At 38.1% G+C, this 27350-nt stretch overlaps 1 protein-coding gene across 2 annotated transcripts; it reads left to right on the top strand.

The window, feature by feature from the left end:
- Nucleotides 1–17277: 17277 nt before the first annotated feature.
- Nucleotides 17278–26975, top strand: galr2b (galanin receptor 2b). 2 transcript variants are annotated; one of them, XM_065259342.2, is made up of 4 exons: nucleotides 17279–17644; nucleotides 21172–21240; nucleotides 21803–22200; nucleotides 23024–26974. In XM_065259342.2, exons 3-4 carry the CDS (start codon nucleotides 21827–21829, stop codon nucleotides 23784–23786), a joined length of 1137 nt encoding a protein of 378 aa, XP_065115414.1. In that variant the 5' UTR covers nucleotides 17279–17644; nucleotides 21172–21240; nucleotides 21803–21826; the 3' UTR covers nucleotides 23787–26974. The 2 variants fall into 2 exon arrangements, with proteins under 2 accessions (XP_065115476.1, XP_065115414.1); XM_065259404.2 differs by lacking the exon at nucleotides 21172–21240 and having other exon boundaries at nucleotides 17278–17644; nucleotides 23024–26975.
- Nucleotides 26976–27350: the final 375 nt, after the last annotated feature.

Raw genomic sequence — 27350 nt, forward strand, 5'->3', positions numbered from 1 at the left:
TCAAGAGGAACGCCGATTTCCTGTGGTTGAACATCACGGACGTACGACAGTAATAGTCTCGTATTGGAACAATCTGTCTGTACAAACTGTATCCAACATGAGTGGATACCAGAAGGGATAATGGTAAAAGGAAAATGAAAGTGACACCCATGTGACACTCACTGAAACACTACATTACCTATGACAGATTCAGAATCATCTTTGCAGATCCAGATTGCAGGCGAATCTAATAAAGTATTTATATAAACCAAGCCAATGTTTATTTATTTGCCACATATAAAAAACAACACATTTTGAGATTAGTACTTTTGTGCCACACTCTATGGAGCGGTAAGTCAAAGACTGAAATTCACTTATTTATTTCTTTTGCAAGGTATGTTTGTAAAAACGATTTAAATGTCCTAATAAAGTCGGTTATGATTATAAATTAATGTTAGAATGTTAGCTGCAGGTCCTTGAATTCTTGCCTGGCTGCCAAACCTCTCCACATGCTCCCCATCTCCCCTCGTCTTCAGCAAACCAAAACATTTTATTACCGACAAGTTATTGTTTTAGAGATCATTTTAGCCACTAGCCAGACCAATAAATAAATACAGGCCGGAAGTTCACTTCTGTTCAGGCGCCTAACCACGACAACAAACGTGCGTTTGATGAAACTAAGACTAAGGTCTACTCCTGGATTAATCTAAACCCTGTCTGGGAAACCACCACTTTATGTACATATAGACCATAGGTCTATATATTGTACATCTGAATTCATTCATGTCTGCTTTTGATAGATAAATGCCAAGCTTATATTAAAACCAGCACACATCCTCTGACATCCCACAGAGGCACAATTCCCAAAAAAACATTTGCAATTCAATACCAGGCAGGTGGTATGGTTACAGTATACCTAATGTATTTGGTTTTTGAAAACCATTAACCAATCTAATGTGTAATGGCCTTAACTATTCTGTTTCAAAAAACATTAAGATGGCTTTTAAGTCTTCTGCTTTTGAAAACAAGTGTCGGACTCTTAAATTGAAGGGACGGTGGATACAAAACATGTATTTATGCTCAAGGTCTGTTGACAGGCTCTAGCGCTCTTCATTCAATCAGGCATTTAGGGAAGTCAATGGAAGAGGTCACTCATATTACTGTTTGTCATTCTGTGGTCGCCTAATCAACCTCGTGTTTTCAAAAAAATTTTAAAAACAGAATAGAAAATAGTGGACGTTTTGAAGGTATTGAAATTGCAAGCCAAGTAGATTGACAACATCACACTCACCATGCCTTTTACATGGCAAATGTTCTCTTGTAATTTTTAATGATTAATAAGTTAATCATCTGGCTGTTGGATATCTTGTCAGATATCTTCTCCTGCCGTACAGCCTTTCTTGAGTATCCAAAAACATCTTTAAGCAAATGAAAGTGCCGATAAGTTGTGATGTTTGTGAAGTTTTTGTTGTCGCATAGTTAATCCTATCTGTTAAATGCAAGCTACTGTAAAGTCTCATGATATATTTATGAGATTAGGAACATCAAAGTTTGATTTCAATCTTTGAATTCACATTGATTTCAATTTTTGAACTTACTTATTAAATATATCAAGTTTATATTTTCACATTTTACATTATGCAGGATAATTTTAAGTATGAACAACTAAAACTTGAGTTTTTACAAACAGGGTCATAAATGTACAAATAGCAATACCCGTCTGGTCCGAACTTACGGTTTTAGTTTGTTTAATGGTCTGACTAGTTACTAAACTGAACTCTTGAACAAATACTTTGTTGAAAATAACAAATGTTTTGGTTTCCTAGATAATCTATGTGTTGTTTATTTTGCTAACTACGTTTAAAGGTCCTGTTTCTTCAATGTTTTTGAAGCTGATTGTGCTTACAGTGCGCAATATAACGTGCGTTCATGTTTCACGTGTAAAAAATGCTGTATTTTTAACACTATTTACTTATCTGTATACCGCTTTTTTCACTGTCCTTAAAACAGGCTGATGTCTTCCTTGTTCTATGAAGTCCCTCATTCAGAAATTTGTAACGAGTTCTGATTGTGTAGTTTGTTTAGTGTGTTGTGATTCAATAGCGGCTTAGCTTGCCGTTAGCTTAGCTGGCGACTGACGTATTCCTGTGGGCGGAGTTTAGTCAAAAAACTGATCTACTGACGTCATTAAAGCAGGAAGTAGAGGGCTGAAGTCCAAACCGGCCGTTCACTGTAGGCTTTGAAAGGCGAATTCTGTTAAAAAAAGATATATCGCCTGGCAGTAAAATTTGAGCTTTTTCATTTTACAGGGATTATTTATGCTATTATAGCAACATTACACACTAACTAGGGTTTAAAAAATTGGATCAGAAAGAACGTGGCCTTTAAAGTACTTTGTTGTTATTGATTTTTAGCGGAGTTTAAGTTATGTGTTGACCACGAAAGCTGCTTGTTTATGTTGTTACTGCTGAAACTGTCTATAGATTGTGATTTAGTTCAATATGTGACCTGAACCACAAAACCATAAGGTTACATTTTTTGAAACTGAGATTTAAACATCCCCTGAAGGCTGAATAAATACAGTAAGCTTTCCATGGATGTATGTTTGTTTGGATAGGACAATATTTGGTCGAGATACAACTATATTAAATCTTGAATTTGAGGGTGCAAAAAATCTAAATACTGAGAAAGCTGCCTTTAAAATTGTCCAAATGAAGACATAATCAACACATAATGATAAATACATTTTTTAAAATATTTACATTAGCAAAATATCTTCACTTAATATCATAATGTTTTTTGACCCATACAACATATTTTTGCCTATTGTCACAAATACTGGTGCTACTTTTAACTGGTACTGGGGGGGGGGGGTTCAACGGTATTTCATACATTCTGACTTATTAAAGAAACACTAAAGAGTTTTTTTCTCTTTGCTCCCCCTACAGGTTGGAAGCAGAATTGTCCATTACCACTGTCGTGAATAATTTAGCCTACTGCAGCAAAGCTGACTCTGGTTGGATTGTAGGTCTGCCGTAAAGCAAGTTTTTGTAGTTTCACTCGAACTACAGGAGCGCGACCCGACGGTTGGAAACTTCTTTACTGCGGTTTTGGCCGATAGAGGGCTGCAAAGCAAATGTGAAAGTGCCGTTCACCCTGTTTCTAGTGGAAACGTTATTTTAAGGTAAAAACATCTCTTTAGTGTTGCTTTAACACAGTTTAAGAGTTGGTTTTCTCATGCTAAACAAATGCAAAGTGTCAAAAAAGCAGTTGGATATGTTACTGAGTATGTCTATGCCGAATGCACTTCACCAGGGTTCTTACAAGTTTGGGAAAGTTTTTTTTAAAACACGGGTCCAGCTGACGTATCAAAGGATGTATTACTGCTCTATAGGTACTCCATATTAACATATATACAGAAACAGCGTGTGTTATGAGAGTTTTAACACTATAGGTTAAAATAAGTTATCACAATGCAGTTAATCTAAATTGGCTTGACTAGAATTTAAATGTTTGCCCTATTTATCAAACAGGATTGTGAAAGATAAACCGAGAAATTAAAGTCTTGATTTTTCGGTATATTTAGACCACTGTAAAAACTTAACTAAAGAAAGCCTTCCAACTTTGGTTTGAAGCATCACTGATCGCAACTAGGGGTGGCACAGTTCACAAAACCCTCGGTACTGTTCGTATCGCGGTTCTATGGTCACGGTTCAGTACGGTTCTTGTTGTTATTTTTTCTTTAAATTTTTAACACTCCAGAAATGTATTATCTTATTAATGTGTTAATTATCCATAATTTAGGATACAGTATTAAAAAAAAGTTATATCATGTAATCATGCACAAACTGAATTTGACTTTAAGCACATTATTGCGACCATCTCTGAGGAAAGCCAGATGAGATTTTGATAGAGCTAGAGGGATGACATTGATGATTTCAACATGCTTTTTATTTATTTGGCAAAAAAGAGAATGTGTATTGCCATCAACATAAACTTTATGTGCATTTTTAGCACACAAAGATAACTTGCATTTATTAAAATGCCAACTTCAGTGTACTAGCTCTTAGGTTTATCACTGAGAGGCTGCTTTAATACTGAGAGAATATGTGGACGAGAGAGAAACATAACGTTTACACCTGTAATATTAACATCCGTCTGTTTTGTCCACTTTTGACCACTTCTGTCCTGATTACTTTGAGGGGAAATTTCTGAAATAAGATCGCGCAACTTTCACACGCTAGCAAAATGAAACTACGCGGAAATCAGCTGCTTTAATTGTATCAATGAAAGGCTAAAAATAGCGCTGAATACGAAAAGACGTAAAACTTTCAGTAGCTCAGATTAGATAAATGGTCGGAGAGAAGGCGGTCTCCTGGGGCTGTTCGAGCACATTCAACCCATAGACTGCAGTTCTATCTATTGTTTTATTTCCGCTGTCATCATAGGTAACATGAAATAAAAATATGGGTAACACTTTAGAATACTGTATCTTACTTACTGCATAACTAATAAGGAATTACTGCAGAATTATTCGTTAGTTCTTCATTAACACTCAAGTCACTACTATTAACTACTAAGGAATATGTGTCAATTAATCAGTATGTCATAGCGTTTTTTAAATTGTGTTAAGTAACTAAGTTAATCAGTAACCAATCAATTCAGTCATGACTCCTGAAGAACTACGATGAAGTAACTACTAATTCAGCTTCAGGAGCAATAACTATTAAGTAACTATTAATGAACTCTGATGCTCAGTATCAGGTTATGGTCTGTCTTCTTTACTACTAATGTTAGTTGATTTATGCCTACTATACTGATATATATCACATTCAGGTTAAAGGTTGAAGGCACACATGTAATATCTGTGAGTTTTGTAATATCTCCCGTTTTGCAAGATAGATGGGACTGAGGGTTTCTAACTGTCAGCGGAGAGGTGCTTCGCTCTCGCATTTTAACAATGCGCTGTCGACACTTAATCTAATCACTGTAGATACCGCATTAATGAACTGTAAAAGTAGAAGAAAGTTGCGTCTCAAAGCTGGAATAAATAATTATTCCATTAACGTTATGTTTTTTAAACGAATTGTGAATTTCTCTTGTTTTTCCTTGTGATCGACCATTTCCGTGGATGGCGCTTGAGTGTTAGTTTTTTTTATTTAAGTGTTGTCTGCACTGCAACCAGAAAATCAGGATGGAGCCGTGGCCTGCCAACACCTCAGATATGTTTATGGCCTTTTATATATTTTGTGTGTCTGTTTTTACTCAAGATATTTCACATCACTTTTAGAAAGTGATGACAAATTAATTCTGTATTTAAATCAATGATGAAAGAATTACCACATCATTCTCAAATAATTACTTTGAACCCACTGATAATTACAGTAATAAAGAATTACCACATCATTATTAAGGAATTACTGAAAACCTGGAACAGTATTCTAAAGTGAAAACAATGGGAACCCATTGATAATTAATAAAGAATTACCACATCATTATTAAGGAATTACTAAGAACCCAGACCAAAATATTCTAAAGTGAAAACAATGGGAACCCATTAATAGCGGCAACCTATAACCGCTGAGGGGCAAAGTATCAGGAAGAAGCATTGCTGAGGCGTTCCACTTGTTTTTTGATCGGTTTTATTGTTGAGACATTCATGTTGTACACATATATGAAAACAACAAACTCATAAACAAAACACATACGATGATGCAAAACACTAAAGACATACTTGTTAACTGATCATAATGAAGTTGTAAAGCCACATTAAAATAGACCAATAAAGTTTTATGGTCAACAGAAAGTAAGCTTTCCCACTTACTTCCCTCCATTCCTTCCCATTGTTTTCACTTTAGAATATTTTGAGTAAAAACAGACACAAAATATATAAAAGGCCATAAACATATCTGAGGTATTGGCAGGCAGGCCCGGGGTGGGTAATCGGGAAAACCGGGAGAATTCCCGGTGGGCCGCTTCACTTTTGGGCCGGTCGAGTTTTTATTTTGACACTGCAGCGCGCAGCCTCTGCATGGGTTGTACCATGTGAGGGAGTTTTCCCCTCCCCTCCCATAGAGTTGGTTCGGTCCATAGCACGTCCAAGAAAACTTTTCTCCGGTAGGCTGGGCCGGCCCTACCGTAACAATACGCGTCTGAGAGGAGGAGGGCGTAAAAAACAGGTTGAAGAAAAAATCCATTGGAAGAGGATGCTGCCAAATGTGTCAAACTTACAGATTTATTTTCAAGAGGACAAAAAAAGTGACAACAGGTAACTTAAATAGAAATAAGTCTAGTAATGATTAGCATTAGCAACGTAATTATTCGGCTAATACCGAATAATAACCTAATACATTTTTTTTTTTTAATATTACCCTTTTGTGTATACATGGCGATTCATAGACTTTGCAAATATTATGAAAGCAGCTTCTGAGCAGCATATAAGCCAGTCCCCCGCTGAAAATGAGGATGCCATGAGTAAACAATATGAATTAAAGTTATTTAACCCTCAGATTGTGTTCGGAACCCTATAACACCTTTTGTTTTCCCAGTCAAAAATGACCAGCCTAAAAAAGCTAAGAAATCACTTGTTATGCTATTCTTTTTTAATTAGGACTTTTATATTTCTATTGGCATTAATCATCGGCCTCATAGCAATAGCAATGCTAAAAATTTATCAACCTTTCCTTGTGGAATACACTCTAAAAAGGGCTGGGTTATTTATATATTTTATATATTGGACAGAACACGCTGCTGGGTTAAAATTGACCCAGTGCTGGGTTGTTTTAACCCACCTGTTGGGTTATTATAATGGTTGCATAACAACAACCCAACATTGGGTTATTTTTAACCCAGCATGTGTTCTGTCCAATATTTACCCATTATGGGTAAAAAGTAACCCAGCCTTTTTTAGAGTGTAGAGGAATATTTTTGTTAACTTCTTATCTTAAGTGAAATATTATATAACTTTTAACTTATTTGTTGAACCATGATATTAATAAAAACTATGAGCTGAACTGTTGCTTTATTTAACCAATTTGAAAAAAGTGCTAATTTGAAATAACACTATGGAAAAAGTGGGCCGGTCTTGGGCCTGAAACTCCCGGGCTGAAAAGTGGCCCCACTCCGGCCCTGTTGGCAGGTCACAGCTCCATCCTGATTTTCTGGTTGAAGTGCAGACAACACTTTAATAAAAAAAAACTAACACTCAAGCGCCATCCACGGAAATGGTCGATCACGAGGAAAAACAAGAGGAATTCACAATTCGTTTAAAAAACATAACGTTAAATGAATAATTATTTATTGCAGCTTTGAGACTCAACTTTCTTCTACTTTTACGGTTCATTAATGTGGTGTCTACAGTGATTAGTTTAAGTTTTGACAGTGCATTGTTAAAATGCGAGAGCGATGCACCTCTCCGCTAACAGTTGGAAACCCCCAGTCCCTATTCTCTTACAAAACGGGAGATATTAAAAACTCACAGATAATAAATGTGTGGGCTCAAATATTTAACCTTAATGTGATGCAAGACATGCAACATTGTAGCGTGGACACCCACCGACAGTAACATACAGTGGTGCAAATAATATATATATTTATATATCAGTATAGGTATAACTCTAAGTAAATCAACTAACATTAGTAGTAAAGAACATAACCTGATACTGAGCATCAGAGTTCATTAATAGTTACTTAATAGTTATTCCTCCTGAAGCTGAATTAGCAGTTAATTCATCGTAGTTCTTCAGGAGTCATGACTGAATTGATTAGTTACTAATTAACTAATAGTTACTTAACACAATTTAAAAAACACTATGACATACCGATTAGTTAACACATATTCCTTAGTAGTTAATAGTAGTGACTTGAGTGTTAATGAAGAACTAATGATTAATTCTGCAGTAATTCCTTATTAGTTATGCAGTAAGTAAGATACAGTATTCTAAAGTGTTACCAAAATATGTTTCCACACACCAAACTTATACGACGCTGGCGCATCCTCCAACTGCGGGCAGACTTCCTTTTCTCTCCCACTTGCCATTTTTACACGTAACATAACCTGCAGTACTTATACTCCAAACCAGTCACCTCTTCTTTCGCTCGAAAGGGAAACACGCTATCTGAGGTCACATACAGAGCATGAGACTACATTGCGCATGCCATGAACCGTTGAACCGTGCGGTACACACGCGCTCCGAACCGAGACAAGCGAACCGAACGGTTCGGATTTTTTTCATGGACCGTGCCACCCCTAATCGCAACCAAGGAAACCTCGCTAAAAGTCACAATTAGAAATAAACATTATTCTTTATGGATATGAGGCAAAGAATGGGTGACACTCATTCTCTCGTGACACTGCAATTTAGCAAACCATTAGCAATAACGCTGGGATAATTTTTCAACTACACAGAGACGCAGTTGGCCCAGATTTTGCTGGTTGCGTTGCCATGCCGACAGAGAGGAAGAGGGAGAACTCTCCGCATGTGCTGTGAATTTCATTTGTTTGTGCCGCGTTTAAATATTTCAAGGGCTAGATTAAAGAATGTGCATGACAACACAGTTAAACGAATTTGAGTGTGCAGTGTCCGTTTCAGGTCTTGAGCGACTGAAGGTATCACCACGCTGATACTGTTTGTGCTAAAATGACAGCAGCTGACCCACACTTGACCTCAACCTCAAGAGTCTCTGAAGCCCGCTGCTGTCTGAGATATAAACATCTTAACGCTTGCGCTGACATTCAGTGCTGTCGGCATCTGCTGTACAATGTTAATAATCCATACACAGAGTGTTTTGCTTCTTTCACAGTCTACAGTATAGCCTGAAGTTATAAAATTGCACCATATAGTATGAAAAGTCTCCATATCATTATCATATTAGTGGTGTAATACATTTTAAATTGTGCATTTATTGTACAAATGCCTTGAAATAAATAACACAATACACACATACTGAACCCACACTGTAAAAAATGCAGCATTTTTTAGTTACTTTAACTTAACAAATTAAGTTAAACGATTTCAAGTTGTTTCTATAAAATATGTCAACTTATCACAGGTCAAAACTTAAAATAGTAGGTTGAATTGACTTCATGTTGAATTTTTTACAGTGCAGAAGAGATAAAGCATAAAATGCCATGCATTCTGCCCCTCGCTTGACATCCTGAAATCAATAACACGCATCAAGAATGAGAATAAAAAAGGCCTGAAATAGACAGCGATTCGGTTACATCTCGCTACACACAAAAAATGCACAATCAATCCGAGTGTTTACCTGTAATGATGCTTTTTGTATTCATACCTTGTCTGCTATCGCAGACTGCTAGAGGGATACCATTCTCATATTCTTCATCAAAGTGACACAGTTCCCTTGTGGCCGTCTCTACAGCTATATCTAGACTTTTCATCATGCGCATTTAAAGCCTCCAAGTAAAGATTATGGGGTACCTTTGCTCTGAAGAAATACAGCATTGAGCAATCAAATAACAGCCAGTGCATGAAATTCTTTTTATCAGTGTGATTGAAGCGTGTGTGCAAAAAAACATAAACTCTGATGACAGCAAACTAGCTTGGGCAGAAAATAAAGATCAGTTGTTTAATACACCATGAACAATGTCTCTTTTGACACCTTAACAGTAGTGTTTAAGGTAAAGATTAAATGGTCCAGAAGACTAATAAAAAAGTTACAACAAAACATTATAATTTACTATACTACATGCGTAACAAACACAACTTTATCCATGTGTTTAATAAAATAACATAAGTGAGGAGTTTTGTTGCAAAACCCTCTAAATCCGTCTGACATGTTTTCTTTTATAAGACTCTCTTATGTTTAGGTTCAGTAATTTAACATTAATGGCAATGAAAAGATTATTGGTGAGTAATTGAAATTCCCTATTTTCACAAATGTCACTTTAGTCGTTTCATTGGTATTTAACAAAACTGACTGCATCTAGCTGCAAACCCCTCTAAGTGCATGCAGGCTTTTTTGGCAAAAACCTCTAAAAACCAAAATCCAGTTATTTGGATAAGACATATTAAACAATTGCAAGATGCAACAAGAAATATCGCAAATTATGGAAGTCAGAATGTAAAAATAAACAAACTGAACCACACATTAGGGGGCGCTGTGATCCATGTCCCTGCCACATTCAGTTTGTATTTACTGTAGGTTTAAGTACTCAGAAGGGACCAAAGTTTGAATGTGATCCACGGCATTTCACACACCGTCGTTCATCCAATTTGTCTTCCGTGCACTGACGGTGCATGTCCACTGGCACATAGCAAGCAGAGCATAGCAAGGATTTTCAGCTTATTCATATGGAGGTTGAACTTTACACACATTGTGGGACAGCGGTTGGGCGCTTCTCAACTTAATATGCAAATATCAAGTGAAAAACACTTGGTGACAGCCAATCACTGTGACAGTGATCTAGACAAGCTAATATTTTGATGCATGTTTCTGACTGAAATCATGTGTCGTTTACTTTAAATGTGTGACTTATTTAGGGCTGACAAAATGTATACCTTGATGTACAGTAAGTCAGTTTTTATGATGGAAGCATCTAACAAATGCATAAATGTGAATTACTATGTGTGATACAATATTTAAATAGGACAGGTCTCATGTTTCCCCAAACATGAATATCATTATCAAACACCATAAAAGATCAAATTTTTGCACACAGTCCCTAAAGCCAAACTATCCAATTCAATCACACACACACACACAAATAGTATGGGAAAATCTGACATTACAAAAACACTCAATTTGGTGCAGATCTGCTCCGGGGTCCTATCCACTCTTGAGTATTCCCCTGGATATTTACAGCTCAATGAATTTCCATTTTTTTTTCTCCGGGCTAGTAACTTTTTTACTTTCACAAGTTAATGGCAATTTTACTTGTCTGTAAGACAACCACATTACAATGCTTAATATTAGACCCTGCTACAAGTGAATATCCAGAAGCATTATAACATATGAAATGTGTCATTGTATACGAAGGAATAATTGACGACGGGTCATTGAATTATTTCAAAGAAATGCCCACCAAAGTTGGTAATGCACAACATTACACTGGTGTGGTGTGCATTTTTTTCTGATAATTCAAAGGACTGGAGTCAATAATTATACCATGGTTACCACAAACATTGCTCTGGTGGTTATTTTAAAGGTGCATTGTGTAATTTTTAGAAGGATATCTTATATAGAATTGCAATATAATATGTATGACTACAGTGAGGAAAATAAGTATTTGAACACCCTGCTATTTTGCAAGTTCTCCCAATTAGAAATCATGGAGGGGGCTGAAATTGTCATCGTAGGTGCATGTCCACTGAGAGAGACATAATCTAAAAAAAAAATCCAGAAATCACAATGTATGAATTATTTATTTGTTTGATACAGCTGCAAATAAGTATTTGAACACTTGTCTATCAACTAGAATTTCGACCCTCAAAGACCTGTTAGTCTGCTTTTAAAATGTCCACCTCCACTCCATTTATTATCCTAAATTAGATCCACCTGTTTGAGATCGTTTGCTGCATAAAGACACCTGTCCACACCATACAATCAGTAATAATCCAACTACTAACATGGCCAAGACCAAAGAGCTGTCCAAAGACACTAAAATTGTACACCTCCACAAGGCTGGAAAGGGCTACAGGGAAATTGCAAAGCAGCTTGGTGAAAAAAGGAATCTCCCTCGGACTGGGGCTACATGCAAGATCTCACCTCGTGGGGTCTCAATGATCCTAAGAAAGATGAGAAATCAGCCCAGAACTACACGGGAGGAGCTGGTCAATGACCTGCAAAGAGCTGGGACCACCGTTTCCAAGGTTACTGTTGGTAATACACTAAGACGTCATTGTTTGAACTCATGCTTGGCACGGAAGGTTCCCCTGCTTAAACCAGCACATGTCCAGGCCCGTCTTAAGTTTGCCAATGGCCATTTGGATGATCCAGAGGAGTCATGGGAGAAAGTCATGTGGTCAGATGAGACCAAAATAGAACTTTTTGGTCATAATTCCACTAAACGTGTTTCAAGGAAGAAGAATGATAAGTACCATCCCAAGAACACCATCCCTACTGTGAAGCATGGGGGTGGTAGCATCATGTTTGGGGGTGTTTTTCTGCACATGGGACAGGGCGACTGCACTGTATTAAGGAGAGGATGACCGAGGCCATGTATTGTGAGATTTTGGGGAACAACCTCCATCCCTCAGTTAGAGCATTGAAGATGGGTCGATATGATGGCATTTCTGTGCTAAAAAGAGCGCATCACTGATACCAGCACGCCCGCAAAAGTGTTATTGCGAGAGCATAACAGATCTGCAAGCGAGGAAACCAAAGATTGCGAGCTCCTTTTAAACCCGCAAGCCCATACCATCTCATATGCTCGTTTTGGGGTGAAAATATAAACTGGACAACAGCACAGTTACACAGAATGACAATGAAAGAGAAGTCAAAGTGGAATTAAAACACGCAATGTTTAGCAATCCACTGCAAAAACTATCAGTGTGATAGTACAAATCTCACATTTCATTATTTTTTTTGCTATTTTTAACTGTTTTTTTAGTCTAATAGCAACTTAATTCCTTTTAGAAACTGCAAGTCCTAGCCATAGAAACCATAATAATGATTTATATGAATATGATACTAGTTACAATGAGCTTATTACATTTATTTAGTGAATTCATTTATTTCATTGATAACTTATTTTTGTATGTAATATGTGTACCTAGCAAAAAACGATGAAAACTACCTGAAATGTGTATCAATGCTTGGATTCCATCACTGACAACATAAAACATAAGATAATACAGCTTTTAATGTAGGTACGTCATTATGTGAGAAATTACCTGTTGCTATTTTCTTGTCTGATTGGTCTGTGAGATTCATTAATGTTAGATTTCTCTCTAAATTAAGTGTGACAGCTAAGAGTAAAGTGATATGAGTTCTTGCGTTATAATAAAATTAGACCGTTTCCCATGAGATACACATATTACATACAAAAATAAGTTATATATGAATTCACAAAATAAATTTAATAAGCTCATTGTAATTAGTATCATATTCATATAAATCATACAGTATGCCAGGATAACCAAAGAGTGGTTCTGTAAGAAGCATATCAAGGTTCTGGGGTGGCCTAGCCAGTCTCCAGACCTAAACCCAATAGAGAATCTTTGGAGGGAGCTCAAACTCCATGTTTCTCAGCGACAGGCCAGAAACCTGACTGATCTAGAGAAGATCTGTGTGTAGCAGTGGGCCAAAATCCCTCCTGCAGTGTGTGCAAACCTGGTGAAAAAACGTTTGACCTCTGTAATTGCAAACAAAGGCTACTGTACCAAATATTAACATTGATTTTCTCAGGTGTTCAAATACTTATTTGCAGCTGTATCATACAAATAAATGTAGTATAGTTATAAAATCATATATTGTGATTACTGGATTTTTTTTTTAAGATTATGTCTCTCACAGTGGACATGCACCTACGTACAATGACAATTTCAGACCCCTCCATGATTTCTAAGTGGGAGAACTTGCAAAATAGCAGGGTGTTCAAATACTTATTTTCCTCACTGTATATTATCAGTGGTGTATAAAGACCTTACATAATGAACTTTATTGTTTTTATTACTTAGAATGAGCCACATAAACCGCAGGTCCCCGTAGATGGAAGTTGCCATCATGTTTCTACAGTAGCCCTAAACAATTTTGTCCATACATTGTCTCTGACGACGACATGTTTGTCCTGTGGCGTCTACTATATGCGTTTTCAAATTGAGGGGTGAGCTGTTGCTTGCAATTTGCAATCTTACCGCTAGATTACACAAAAATTTACACACCACCTGTAAGACATTTGACAGGTTAGGGGTGCGTTTTAAAGAAAAATAATCAACACCCGTGCAACATTTCTCAAGCAATCAGAATAAATCATTCAGCAGGCCCGTGGTATAAAGATGAATGAAAATGTAAACAATGGAAAAACATGTTAGTCAGTTTGGATGCCAGTTTACCTGGTGGAAGCTAACATCATCCCATATAAGTAACCACACTGCTGGTGTTATCTTGGCTACTATGCTTTAGATCTGGGGATAAGAATATAAGCTTATATCAGGCTTTGAGCAATTCTAGAAGTGCTGTATGACTCAATACAGAGCCAGCTGAATGTTTTGAAATGCCATTGGTTTCTAGCACATTAGGATGAGCAATTTAAATCTTAGGTATACAGTCATCTGTTTTCACAAAAGCTTTAATCAAGCAACACATGGTGGATTCAATATCATAATTTTTCCCCCTGGGAATCAAACCTATGACCTTGGCATTGCTAGCTCTCAGGGCCAGCTTGTGGGCTTGCAGGGCTCTTGGCAATGATTATGAAGATGGGCCCCAATGGTTGCACTGTAATTTTGTACTTATTACTTTTTAGTGAATTGCCATGTGTGAATTACTGATATCTGATTCTTATATTAAATCTTTGTGGGGCAGGGCACAATCCAAGGGGTTTATCTGCTGGCCTGTCAGGTAAGTGGTGCAAATTTGTATCTTTATTATTTTGACATCATTTTGTGTGAATTTGTCCACTTCAGTGCAAAAGATATAAATGAGAATTATTGTGCGCTGTCTGAGATCTCCCTTTCTGGGCACACACTTCTGATGTGCGTGCACACAAAACTTCACACACAAAGCATGCATTCTCCTTTGCATTAAACTGGCAAGGCTTATAAGGGGTTGTGTACACCAAAACTTTTACGCCCGCGGCCGGCGCATGTTTTCAATTGTTTCCAATGGAAGCTCTGCGTTTTTCAAATAAGCCAGCAGCTAGCGGGTTTTTTCCGCACTGAAAACCGGCGCTCGGCGGTTTTTCCGCGCTCGGCGCTGAGCGTCGAGAGTTGAAAGAGATTCAACTTTGGGAGAAAAGCTCCGCTCGTCAATGTCAGTTCTCACACGGCCGCCCAATCACAGTGGAGGAGGGGCGGGACATTGCCACAGCCATTTGGCGTCCTCAAGGCGTTTTCAGCCGCGTTTAAAAGTTTTGGTGTACACAGCCCCTAAGGGGTTGTGTACACCAAAACTTTTACGCCCGCGGCCGGCGCATGTTTTCAATTGTTTCCAATGGAGGCTCGGCGTTTTTCAAATAAGCCTGCAGCTAGCGGGTTTTTTCCGCCCTGAAAACCGGCGCTCGGCGTTTTTTCCGCGCTCGGCGCTGAGCGTCGAGAGTTGAAAGAGATTCAACTTTGGGAGAAAAGCTCCGCTTGTCAATGTCAGTTCTCACACGGTCACCCAATCACAGTGGAGGAGGGGCGGGACATTACCACAGCAACCAACCGGCTCGCAGCTGAAGTATCACAGCTATCAAAGCGCTCAGCTGAAGAAAGCTGGCACTCAGCCGAAAAACAGCTGGCATTCGGCGTCCTCAAGGCGTTTTCAGCCGCGTTTAAAAGTTTTGGTGTGTCCAGCCCCTTAAACTGTGAAAATTCCGCACACTGTCCCGGGTATCGTTCACAATGGCCATGGACCACCAGGCAATTCTGACTGTTACTGGGATTTTTTATTAAATAATGAGGTCTCTGTGCACGTAGTAGTTGCTTCTGGGTTAGTGTGTCCGTGAGTAGATTATAATGCTATAATAAGTCTAGTAAAAAGTAATAATAAGTACTAGTGATTCCCTGTATTGCATGTATTCTGTATTCAGGCCGGCATGACAGCACTATTCTTTACAGTTGAGCTTGTACTCTTATAACGCATGCCCAGTTTTACAGACAAGGCTTAAAAAGTCCCAGACAAAAATGTTTGAGTTGTCTTTCCTAAAAAATAACTTGCCCTGACATATCTAAACTTCTTCTAAGACATTTGTTATAAATGGGCCTTAGAGTAGGGTTGCGCGGGGAAAAAAACGAACGCAGGGTTAGTTGTAACACGCACTATTTACACGGTTTACACAAGGTTTTTTCACACTGCCAAAAGTCGATCTCCCACAAATTTTTGGAAATGTATAATGTTTTTCCAGAGAGTTACGAGTGTTGATGAACGAGTGTTTTGGTGGCATGTAAGTACATTTTTTCATCATTTCTTTTTTTCGGTTTCTAAGTTGGGTGTGTAAGATACCAAATCCTATGCTATGTCATATTAATCAGTATCTTGTTAACTAAAACATAGCGTCATTTTGAAATATGTCTGCAGCTCTTACCAACTTTTTTGGTGGGCCTGAAAATATTTTGACCCAGCGGGGTTAATTGTAACGCTGTGTTAAAACTAACAACTCAGCAATATTAAACCGCTAACATTAGCGTAATTCTTGCCGTTGTTTTAAATAGGCTTCACACCAATGATTTGCTGCCATCAAAATAAATGTGCCTGTCTTATAAAAAATCGTGTGTCAAATTAATTTTTGTTCATATCTTTAATAATAAGGTCACGTCAAAGATAAAAAATCATACTGAAATGAATGACTAAAATCAGACTTTGATGCTCATTATCTCAGTTTCATTGATTTTGAAACTGTAGTATGGTTATTACAGACTGGGTCACATATAAAACATTTTTTTTGTCATAATTGTGCTGATTTTTCTCACATATTTGTATCCATTTATAATTGAACTATTGTTATAAAAGAGCTGGATGAATGAATACAGTGTCAGATATTTAAACAGTATCCACTTCAAGTATATAGATAAAATAGTATTTAAATATTTGCCTGCAAATGAAATTTTTAGCAAGTGTTACAACTAACCCCCTGCCTGTTACAATGAACCCCACCTATGGGGTAAGTTGTAACATTTGCACTTCTGTCATGTTTGGTGTAATTGTCCAAGAATGGTAAGTACTAGAAACAAACTTCAAATGTCCATTTGTAGCAGAGATGTGTGTGTTGCTGTAAAAATATAATTAATCAAACTCAAATGTGTTGAATGATTGAGCCAAAACCAAAAAGCGTTAGGTTGTGCCCCGCTCTTCCCTATAGTCCAATACCTTTCTACATTAAAGGCACGACTTCTGAAAAACTTAGTCGGGCTGACTACCAAAACACACTTGTAGCCAATCAGCAGTAAGGTGCGTGTCTATCAAAAAATGGAGTAGGGCCGTGTTTTTTTAGGTGATTTCAAATGTCAACATTGGCATTCAGAGATCATAGACCCTGCCTTTAAGCATCTACGCCAAAAACTGTATCCTCTTGTTCATACGCAAGCTATGCACAAAAACTCATCTGTTCTCAGACCTCAGTAATACTTAATATTTTATGTGTGATATTAAAGATTTATGCATGCGCGCACAGCAGTGCAAATTCTTGTGCTTTGACGCAACCGCCACAGCATGCGTTAGCAAAGCGCATGAAAAAATCTTCACCTGTGTGCATGCCTTTACAAGCTCACGTGTGCATGCGCACAGAAGTGTGGAAGAGAAAAATGCCGCACCCTCTCTCTCTCTCTTTTTACTCCCTCCCCTGCAGTGAAGTGTGAGCATTTACCACCATGTGTAGGAGGAGCCTCGTTATATGAGGGGGAGTGAGGGAGGGATGGAGAAGCAGCATAGCAATAAGAATGAGAGGAGATGAAAGATGCTGAAGTGTTCGATTCTGCAAGCACCACCCGGACAAATAGAGCTCCTCAATGTTACAATGACTCTGAGCAGTGGATAATGCTGTCATGGTTTATCTAGTGAGCAGGTGAGTCAAAGATTTACATTTTTATAAAATGAATATGGATGTTTTCTGGGTTCTCTCCAGCATTTAGTCTGACACCTCTCTGGAATAAGGATTCAATTAAGTGTTTTTTTTTTTCAGTTATGGCTTTGAAAAAGCAAATACTTTGTTATTGCATGTAGAATTTGCACAGCTTATTTTTCTTCCTCCACCTACATATGTATACCACATTTGTTTACAGTTTTACACATATGCATGGATTTGTATGTTATGTTTATGCATATTATGCCTGTATACTGAACTTTATTCTATTGAAATATTTTAACAGACGACCCTTTTGCATACTTTATTTACCGCATTGCAGTATGTTTTATAATATTTCTGGAAATATTTTTAGCTAGACCGAACATCTGTCGAGTTCTTATTCCCGCAGGCAGCCAGCACGTGAGATGTTTTTGTACTGAAGAGTGCAAAAAAGTTTCCCACTATAATTTCAAAATTGGTTTATAGACATATGTGGAAAATTTGATGCAGTTTGGGTCACTGTTGGAATATGACAGGCAAATGAATCAGACTCCGTGACTGTTACCAAAGGGATCAGTTTAGCAGTATTTCATACTGAAGGACACTTCATATGCACCGACAGCCAGTAAGCCAGCATTGAAAATCTGGAGTGTTTACAAAGGAAATTATTCACTAACACAGATGGCAAAGGCGGACACAGCTTGTCAGTGTGACACCCCAAAATGCAAAGCACGAGATGAGCTAGATAAAATGTATTCAGCTGTTTCTGTCCTGCCAGTCAAGTTGATCTCTCACTCTTTTAAAGCTCAAAAAACACCAACGTATCAACGTGCTATGAATCTACAACCCAATGCATTTCTCATCTCTAAAAAGATTTATACTGTTAAATTTGTAGTTAAGTCTCCGATCAATTCATTGATTTGGGCTCATTCATCTGTTGTATGCGAGTTTTCAAAACATATTGATAATTTTCAGACTATAGATTAGAGAATAAGATCACAAATAATGGAGATGATCTTGAAGCGCCTTCCAAGAAATAATTGGTGTTGGTCATCATTTTGCCTGATGCGCATCAACTACTCATTTGTTTTGAAGAAACTGAAAGCGTAGACAGTGACTTATTATTCCCTCTTCACCATGTAATACCTGAAGTATTTGTGGAAGCAGGAAAATAACTGTAATGAATGCGTCCTGAAGAGCTCGTCCCTCAGGGTGAACGGCTTCCTGTTCATTTACCCCAATTTACTGCAATAAAGGTTTTACCAAATAATGAGTCACACTCTGTATCCGTGCTCATTTCTCATCTGAGATCAACTGTTGTATAATTCAATAAAACAATAATACAATAAGTAAATATTAATAATGTTGTGCCTTTAGGTATTCAAATTCAGCTTTTACATTTTGTGAATATGAGTGTCTTGCATATAATGTGTCTAATAAAAATAAAATGTGTCCATATTTAATATTCATTCAGTTTTTCAGCTGGTATTTTTATATTTGGAGTATACTTTGTCACCCTATTAGGGAGCACTATTTCTTAGTCCATTTCCCTAATAACCACCTGAAAGCTCTCGCTCTTCCTGAGATTTATTGCTTTTATTGTTAGAAAATTCAAGTGGCTCTGCGTCACGCTTCCATAATTTAATTTATCGCATTCAGGGTTTTTTTTTGCCAGTGGCATGTATTTAAGAGCTGGAAGTATGAACTTTATGCCAGTTTAAATCAAAATTTAATTAACATTTACAGCTATATATTCAGTTCCTTGCAAGATGATTTAGCCCTCTCTGCACAGCAATGCAGTATCATTCACTGAATGTACCTGTTCGACAGATCATAACTATTTACGAGGTGTATAATACATTTTAATTTGTACAATCTCATTCGTGCATTTCTGTACGATCTGCTCTCGCCCCAGTGATGTCAGAATTAGGGGTGGGGCTTAGTGGCGGCCAGTGACTCTTTTTCGAGGGTGCATGATATGAACCTCGTCACAACATGTATGTAGCCCGTCATGTGTGGGGCTCGTCATTTCAAAATATGCGTTTGGTGCTTCATGTAAAGTTATGTGCTTCACGCGTGATGTCAAAATACGAGGCTGCTGCAGACACGTCTAAAGAATTTATGATAAAAGCACAAATTTCATTGTCATTGTCACGGATTGGTTACTCAACTGATTTGTCTTATTTTCTTACCATTGTCACTTCAGTTTAGGTTTAAATTTACATAAAATGACATCCTTACCCAAACCCAACTTTAAACCTAATGGCAGGCGACAATGTTTTAAGCGTAACTAAACCCCTGGTCAGAGCCTGACTCCACCCAATGCAATATTTGAAAAATGCAAGAAAAGTGGGCAGATCCCAACGGAGATAGAGGGGATGAACTAAGTGTGTGGTGAGATCGTAACAAGGGCGTGGTGAGCTTGAACCTGCTTACGTCACGAGTTATTTCTTGGACCCAACATCCAATAGGAAAATTCAACTGCAGAAGCCACCGTTCAACCTGAAGAGGGCAGCACTCAGACGTTTTTACACCATATATTGTAGTATTAAAACACTTTATATCCAAATGTCAAAAAACTCACTAAAATCAATGAAACGCCTTATAAAGCATCATTCTTACAGATCATTAACTAAAAAAAGTTGGTTTAGGGTTTAGTTACTCTTTAAAATTTAGAATATAAAAGAATAAATCAGAATTTTTTTATAAACCAATACTTAAAGCAACACTATGTAGTTTCCATGTAAAAATGACTTACAGCTCCCCCATGTGGTTGAAAAGTGCAACAGTGCCTGTTTTCAGACAACTGACGAGGTGCACGTCAGGCTAGGCACAGGCTACGAATAACCTACGGCGTAGAGCTTACGCACGACTATAAAACGAGTTTTAAAGTGACATCCTAACGCAAAGACCAAATCTAACCCTAAACGGAAGCAACAATGGTTTGAAAATAGGAAAAAGCAGTTGAGTAACCAATCCGTGACAATGACACGGAAAATAAAGTCTGTGGTACGGCCACGGAAAAATGCGGAGATCCGTGACAATGCCAAGGAAAATTTAGCAAAATATTCCATGACTATCCACGAATTGTGTGAGATCATAAAAGAGACGCTCGCGTTTGCCAGATACTCGCATAATCTCATGAGTAATCAGAGTTTAGTGAGAGTCTTGTGAGTATTTTGTGTCTCTTTTATCATAAATCATTTTGACGCATGTGCAGCAGGTATGTATTTTGACAAGATGCATGATGCACATGGTTCACATGACATTTTGAAATGACGAGCAACACACATGACACTCCGAAAACATATATTGAATTTGCGCCCCTCGGAAGAGAAGTCACCGGCTGCCACTGTAGATTTTCTTTATTATAGCGTTTTTCCAATAATCATACGTTTTTGTATGATTCACATTGTACAAGTTCATACGATTTGGCCACCGTGTGAAATAGTTTGAATTCCTTTGAGGTGAAGCTGACCTGTTCACAACAAAGATAAAAAGTGAGATCTTTTTTAATCCTCCCACAGCCTGATCAATATTTGAGGTGAAGAAATCGATGACTGTCCCTGAGCAACACCCACTGGGATTTTCTGCTGGTAGGCAATTCCGTTTCTAATTTTCTGGCTTATCCAACAAGTACGATTCTGTTATAATAATATAAGCCTAGCCCCAATCCAAGCAACTTTGTACTAGGATCACTCATGAGGACTACAAAATACATTTGTCCGTTTTCAATTTGATTAGCTCTCAACCAGATGATGACACGCACTTCATACCCTGATGAAACTGTCCCTGAAGAGCTTACCATGGCTTTCTGAAATTGATTTCACTCATGACTCCATTTCATCCTTTTATCCTTTTTCAACTTTCATGATCCTTTGTAATTGTGATGTACTTTTATCATGTTCAACAATATCTGATCCTCCTGACTTTAATGGAGGTCTATTCATTTGACATGTTCAATTTCATCGCTCTGTGATCATACCATTCGGACAGAGCTTCATCCTTTAAGACCTCATTACAAATGATCCTTTAGATAAAAAAATCATTTAAATGCCTAAAAATAAGTACAATTGTGAAATTTCCCATTATGAAATTTGCATAAAACCCCAAATGTGCACAAACTACCCGTGTCTAATAAATCCTAACCTTTTGCAGGGCTCTGGAGATCCGCATCTTAAAATGTCAGATCACGAGGACATTACTAAAGCCATGGGACACTGGAACACCTCGGAGAGCTATCAGCTCAACCCGGCCAGCGTCATCGTGTCAGTGGTCTTCTCGCTCATCTTTCTTTTGGGAACCGTCGGGAACAGCCTGGTTCTCGCTGTGCTACTCAGAAGCGGGCAAGTCGGATATAACACCACCAATCTTTTCATCCTCAACCTCAGCGTAGCCGATTTCTTTTTCATTATCTTCTGCGTGCCTTTCCAAGCCACCATCTACTCTCTGGAGGGCTGGGTGTTCGGTTCCTTCATGTGCAAGGTTGTTCATTTCTTCATCAACCTCACCATGTACGCCAGCAGTTTCACCCTGGCCGCTGTCTCTGTGGACAGGTATGTTATTAATCTTCACAGTTGATGTTTTGTGTAGATATTTAAGCTCCTTGACACTTTGGGGGCTTGTGGGGTTGAAGTGGATTATCTGAATTTGAGAAGGTCTTGCAGAGTGCATCACCAAAGGTTAAAGCTGAATTGGATAAAAGTCAAAGGAGTTTTTTACACCCATCCACTTTGGTAATATAACAACTCCGGCAGTCCATTTCTCTTTCTTTTTTTTCAATGGAGCGAAAATTACCTACTGTTCAACAACTAGTTTTTTAATACTATCATTTTTTTCAGAGAATTCTAGGTCAGACTGTTGTTTTGACAGCCCACTTTAACATTAAGCATCTACCACCTGTGACTAGCGGGGCTTGTAAGCGGACCTGGCTGCATGGGTGGGTAACGTCTTAAATAATGGCATAAAAGTGGGAAGGCCACTCATGCGCTCCAGTTTAATCTGTTACTCTCAGCCTGAGCAAGAGAGCCACTGCCCTCCATCCGAACTGGAAGGTTTATCTTTGGGAAAAAGCGCATTCATTTTATGCTTTGGCACTCTGATAAATGTTCTGCGGCTCGTAGGAGACTGAGAATCCCCATTGGCAATTACCTCTTTACTAGGCACAAAACAACAATACACATTCATCATGTGCATTGAAACACAGCTGCTGCATTGATCATGTGCCACTTACCAGAATCCCAAACTTTAATTTCAAGGTGACGCTGCATAGATTTTCATGAACAAATGATCTGTCATGTGCTTGTTACCTACATGGCTAAAGAGATCTTTTTATAAACAACACATTTGATGGTAATCGATCCGTTTTTTCTTTTTCAGGTATCTGGCCATTCGCTACCCCCTACGCTCCAGAGAACTAAGAACGCCGTGTAACGCTGTCGTCGCTATGGTAGTCATCTGGGGCCTGTCTCTTGTTTTCGCCGGCCCTTATTTGAGTTACTATGACCTCATTGATTTCGAAAACAGCAACGTGTGCGTACCCGGCTGGGAGGAACATAATCGCAAAGTGCTGGATACTTGTACGTTCGTGTTCGGCTACGTCATTCCCGTGCTTATTGTAAGTCTGTCTTATACACGCACCATCAAGTACCTTTGGACAGCGGTTGACCCTCTGGATGGCATGTCTGAGTCAAAACGTGCGAAGCGAAAGGTCACCAAGATGATCATCATAGTCACCGTGCTGTTTTGCATTTGCTGGCTGCCGTACCACGTGGTCATTTTGTGCTACCTTTACGGAGATTTCCCCTTCAACCAGACCACGTACGCATTCAGACTGCTGTCACATTGCATGGCCTACGCAAACTCCTGCCTCAACCCAATCGTTTACGCCCTGGTGTCCAAACACTTTCGCAAGGGCTTCAAGAAGGTGTTCAGCTGCATCCTTAGCAAAAAGGGACGAAACAAGGTACATGTGGTCCACGTGGCCAACACCGTACCGGGATTCGAAGCCGGTTCTACCGAAGTGTCTCAGATGAATGAAGAGAACGCCAGACAGAACGAGAACGAAATGGTCAACCGTCCGCTCGCCGAGCCTCAGAATACAACAATGACCATAACATTACCATTTCAGAATCAACCCTGAGACCCGCTAATGATGCCTTATTAATGAACTCAAACAGAGCCGGAGCCGGATTTTTGCTGCTTTGATCCATATCACCATGGTTTTGCTTTGACTAAACGAGTACAGCAAAGATTGTAGTTATTTAAGGTTCGAATCACCGAACAAATTGAAAACGTATTTTCGTTTTGCTTTGCTATTTGAGTTGTAATTCTGAAATGTTTTATTTATGAGCTCTTTCATTTTTGAGCAGTGATGTTTGTTTGTTTGCGTTTCCTTCAGAGCATGTTTCAATTTAACGCTGTGATGACTACTTTCCTGTGAAAAATATTTTAGCGATTACTGTCTGTAACACACTTTAATATCTGAAGAACGCTTTTTATCTTTACATGTGTGAAGCTGTGATTTCTTAACAGGCTTAAGGACTCTTTTGATTGTGGGCCTCAGCTTCTAACAAGCTCTTTAAAATGTGCTTATGTTAAGTATGTTTTGGCTCTCACATCTGGTTCAGCTTTGTAGTTTTCTGCTGTTGTAAAATGTCTTGTTGAGTTGTACATCAATAGCTGGACTTGGTTGCACTTAATTTTAAAGTGCCCTTGTTACAGTGTAATTATACATTTAAGTTAATTGAGTAATAATGATTAACATGTACTTAAGGTTAGGATTACGGTTGGGTTTAAGGTTAGTTGCATGTTATTAGGCATAATTACTCTAGTAATTACATGTAACGTGTAACAAAGCCACTGTAAAATGTGTTAAGGGTCGTTCACATTATAACGGTAACTATAAAAAATAGTTTTAAAAATCGTTTAATTTTAAAGAGAATAGTGGAGTTCACACCACAACTATAACGATAAAGACCAGAGGTGTGGACCATAGACTGTAAAAAAAGATGGATGACGCAACATTGCCCCCTTCCATTGTAATGAATTAAAGCTAAAAATGTCCGCCCATGGTCGCCGGCATGTTACGTATAAACGTCAGTTTGGAGCCAAGGCATGCGCAGAAGGAAGCCAGAGGCGGAGCTGCGGAATCAAACTTTCGCCCAAACGCTTGTGTGCCCAATTCAACCACGCCAATCATAACGCCATGCCCTGTTTCTACTGCATCAAATTATTAGCTAAAATTAAACTTATCACAACATGAACAATTGAACATATATAAGCGTGATATCAACTACCTTAAAGGACCAAAACCATTTTTTGGAAAATTTTATTGGTAAAATGGTAGTGTAAATATTTTTTTTTTATTTAGAGCAGAGTCGTTTCATTCGTTTGAATGGAGAGGACGAGGTTTATGATTTGTACTGCAGCCAGCCACCACCGGGAGATAAAAGAGCCAGAGGCTTCACTTTTCAAGACGTATGAGGCACACCCGGTGTGGGCGCTAATAAAGTTATCGTTATAATGTAAACGACCCTTTAACTTTATTACACAGGCTGCTCAGATCCTCAAATGTTTACTTCATATAAACATGGTTGAATAGTAATGTTTATCTCAGACTACAGACAACCATCGGTTTACTTCTTGTGCTGCCTTAACTTCATGTCTCAATTTTGCTCAGTATGTATAATGTACTACCTTTGAAAAACAAGTTGTATGTTGAAGGTTTTCAATTTGATGTTGAAAGTGAATTTTAATAAAATGCGCATTGGTAATCCTCTTGGACCTCTTGATATTTTAAAAGATAAGCATAAATTGGGAGATAAAATGACCTTAAATTGCTTCAGGAGTCGCTTGAGTAGGCTTGTAGCCTGGAAAAGTGTTTGGGAGATGAAACAAAATTTTTCCAATAAGAGGGTGAAGCTGCAGCATTAAGTGAGAGTTAACGTTTAATGCTTTGCATTTATTCTCCTTGAAAAACAACTTTGAACCTAATAAATGTTGAAAGCAACGAAAAATGGTTAAGATGCTCTTCCAAATGTACAGTACTGCAGCCACAGTCCACACCTATATAACAACATGAAAAGGATCATTTACTTTCTCGTCTTGAATTACGGCTCGGTCAAGGCAAGCTTTTAAACATACTGAATTATGTTTTACTACATAGAGAATTTAAGTCCTGTGGGTTCAAAGCAACCAAAGAGACCTATATCATAATCAGATGCATTCAGTTTGTACCGTCACAATTTGTCATTTTTGCCACTAAAGGTGACAAACATTAACAATGGCGTAGCTTGGTTATGCTGTAAAGGAGCGTGGAATGGTTATGGAGTTGGGAATAAAGCAATAAGCCCCAAGAAGCAGTGGGTTACCAGTGCATTTTATAACAGCTAAGGGGCGTTGTTAAAGTGCCTAAAACCCCCTTGGCTGTTATAAAATGCACTGTAACCCCACTGCTTCGCGGGGGTTATTGCGTTTATAATACAGTTACTTCATATGCATAACCTTAGCGGGATTTTATAAAAAAAACCACAAATAAGCTGTAATTCTATTAGTACAAATATTACTCTTCCGCCAAACAAAGTATTTCCTCAGAATCAAGTGTGACTGAAACAGAGCACAGTTCCCAACCAACACAGACGCAGCAAAGACACAATGAAAATATGATTTAATACTGTGGTGTTTATTTTATAAACCCCCATTCATCTAATTTATACAGTGATGATCAAATATGCTTGAAAGCATGCTTAACTCTTTCCCCGTCAGCGTTTTTTTTTTTAAGTTGCCACCCAGTTTTAGTTTAATGCCTTGCAGAAAAATTATCTTCTTTAAATAAACATAAAACATCAAATGAAAGAACAGACCATCCGCTTTCAAACAAACAAACAAAAAAAAACGTTTCATCCTACCTTCATTTGTTTTCTTATCACCTCTCAGATTTTTTAGCTAAAAGCGGAGACTTTTCAGCAGATTCAGAGCCTGATCAAAACACGCTGTTTTTAGTGTTGAGTGAATGCGTCAGTGTTTAAGTTGGGTAAGATCGCCACCCAGTGGATAGCGGAAATATGACTTTGAGGTATAAACTCCTAAGCGAACGTTTTCTCTTTATTGATTAGATGACTCAGCAATATTTATTGACATGTATCTGGATATCGCCATAATTGTGCAATTGTATACAAATTAAAAATATGATTAAAGACTGTGGTGTTTATATTCATAAATCAGTACGCAGCAACAGTGGCGCAGTGATACTTATGTAATGCGGTCTGAACCGTGGGTTTACCGAGGTATTTTATCACGGCTTAGAACGCGTTTCAACCAATCAGAATGAAGAACCAGAACTGCCCGTTTTATTAATAAAGTTTTGCAACCATCACATCACGGTACTTTGATGTCATATGCTGAACATACCGAAGTCAAAAACACCTATGATTTCTACAGCAATAAAAGTGGAAACCGAGGATAACATGGACATGACACCACCCAAAGGAAACACATTTATGTCATAAACATGGACCTTACACTGCTTTAAAATGCATATTTCTCAGGATTCAAACACTGTTGAAAACATTTAGGATAATGTAAGTACACAACTTACCCAAATAGGCCTATAAAACACTGTGCTAGTGGCATTTTTATGCAAATGTTACCTATTGCCTTTAATCTTCATCTTCTTTTATTGAAAAGAAAACTTTTTAATCACCAA

The sequence above is a fragment of the Paramisgurnus dabryanus genome, chromosome 3 (assembly GCF_030506205.2).
Source record: "Paramisgurnus dabryanus chromosome 3, PD_genome_1.1, whole genome shotgun sequence".
Lineage (NCBI taxonomy): Eukaryota > Metazoa > Chordata > Actinopteri > Cypriniformes > Cobitidae > Paramisgurnus > Paramisgurnus dabryanus.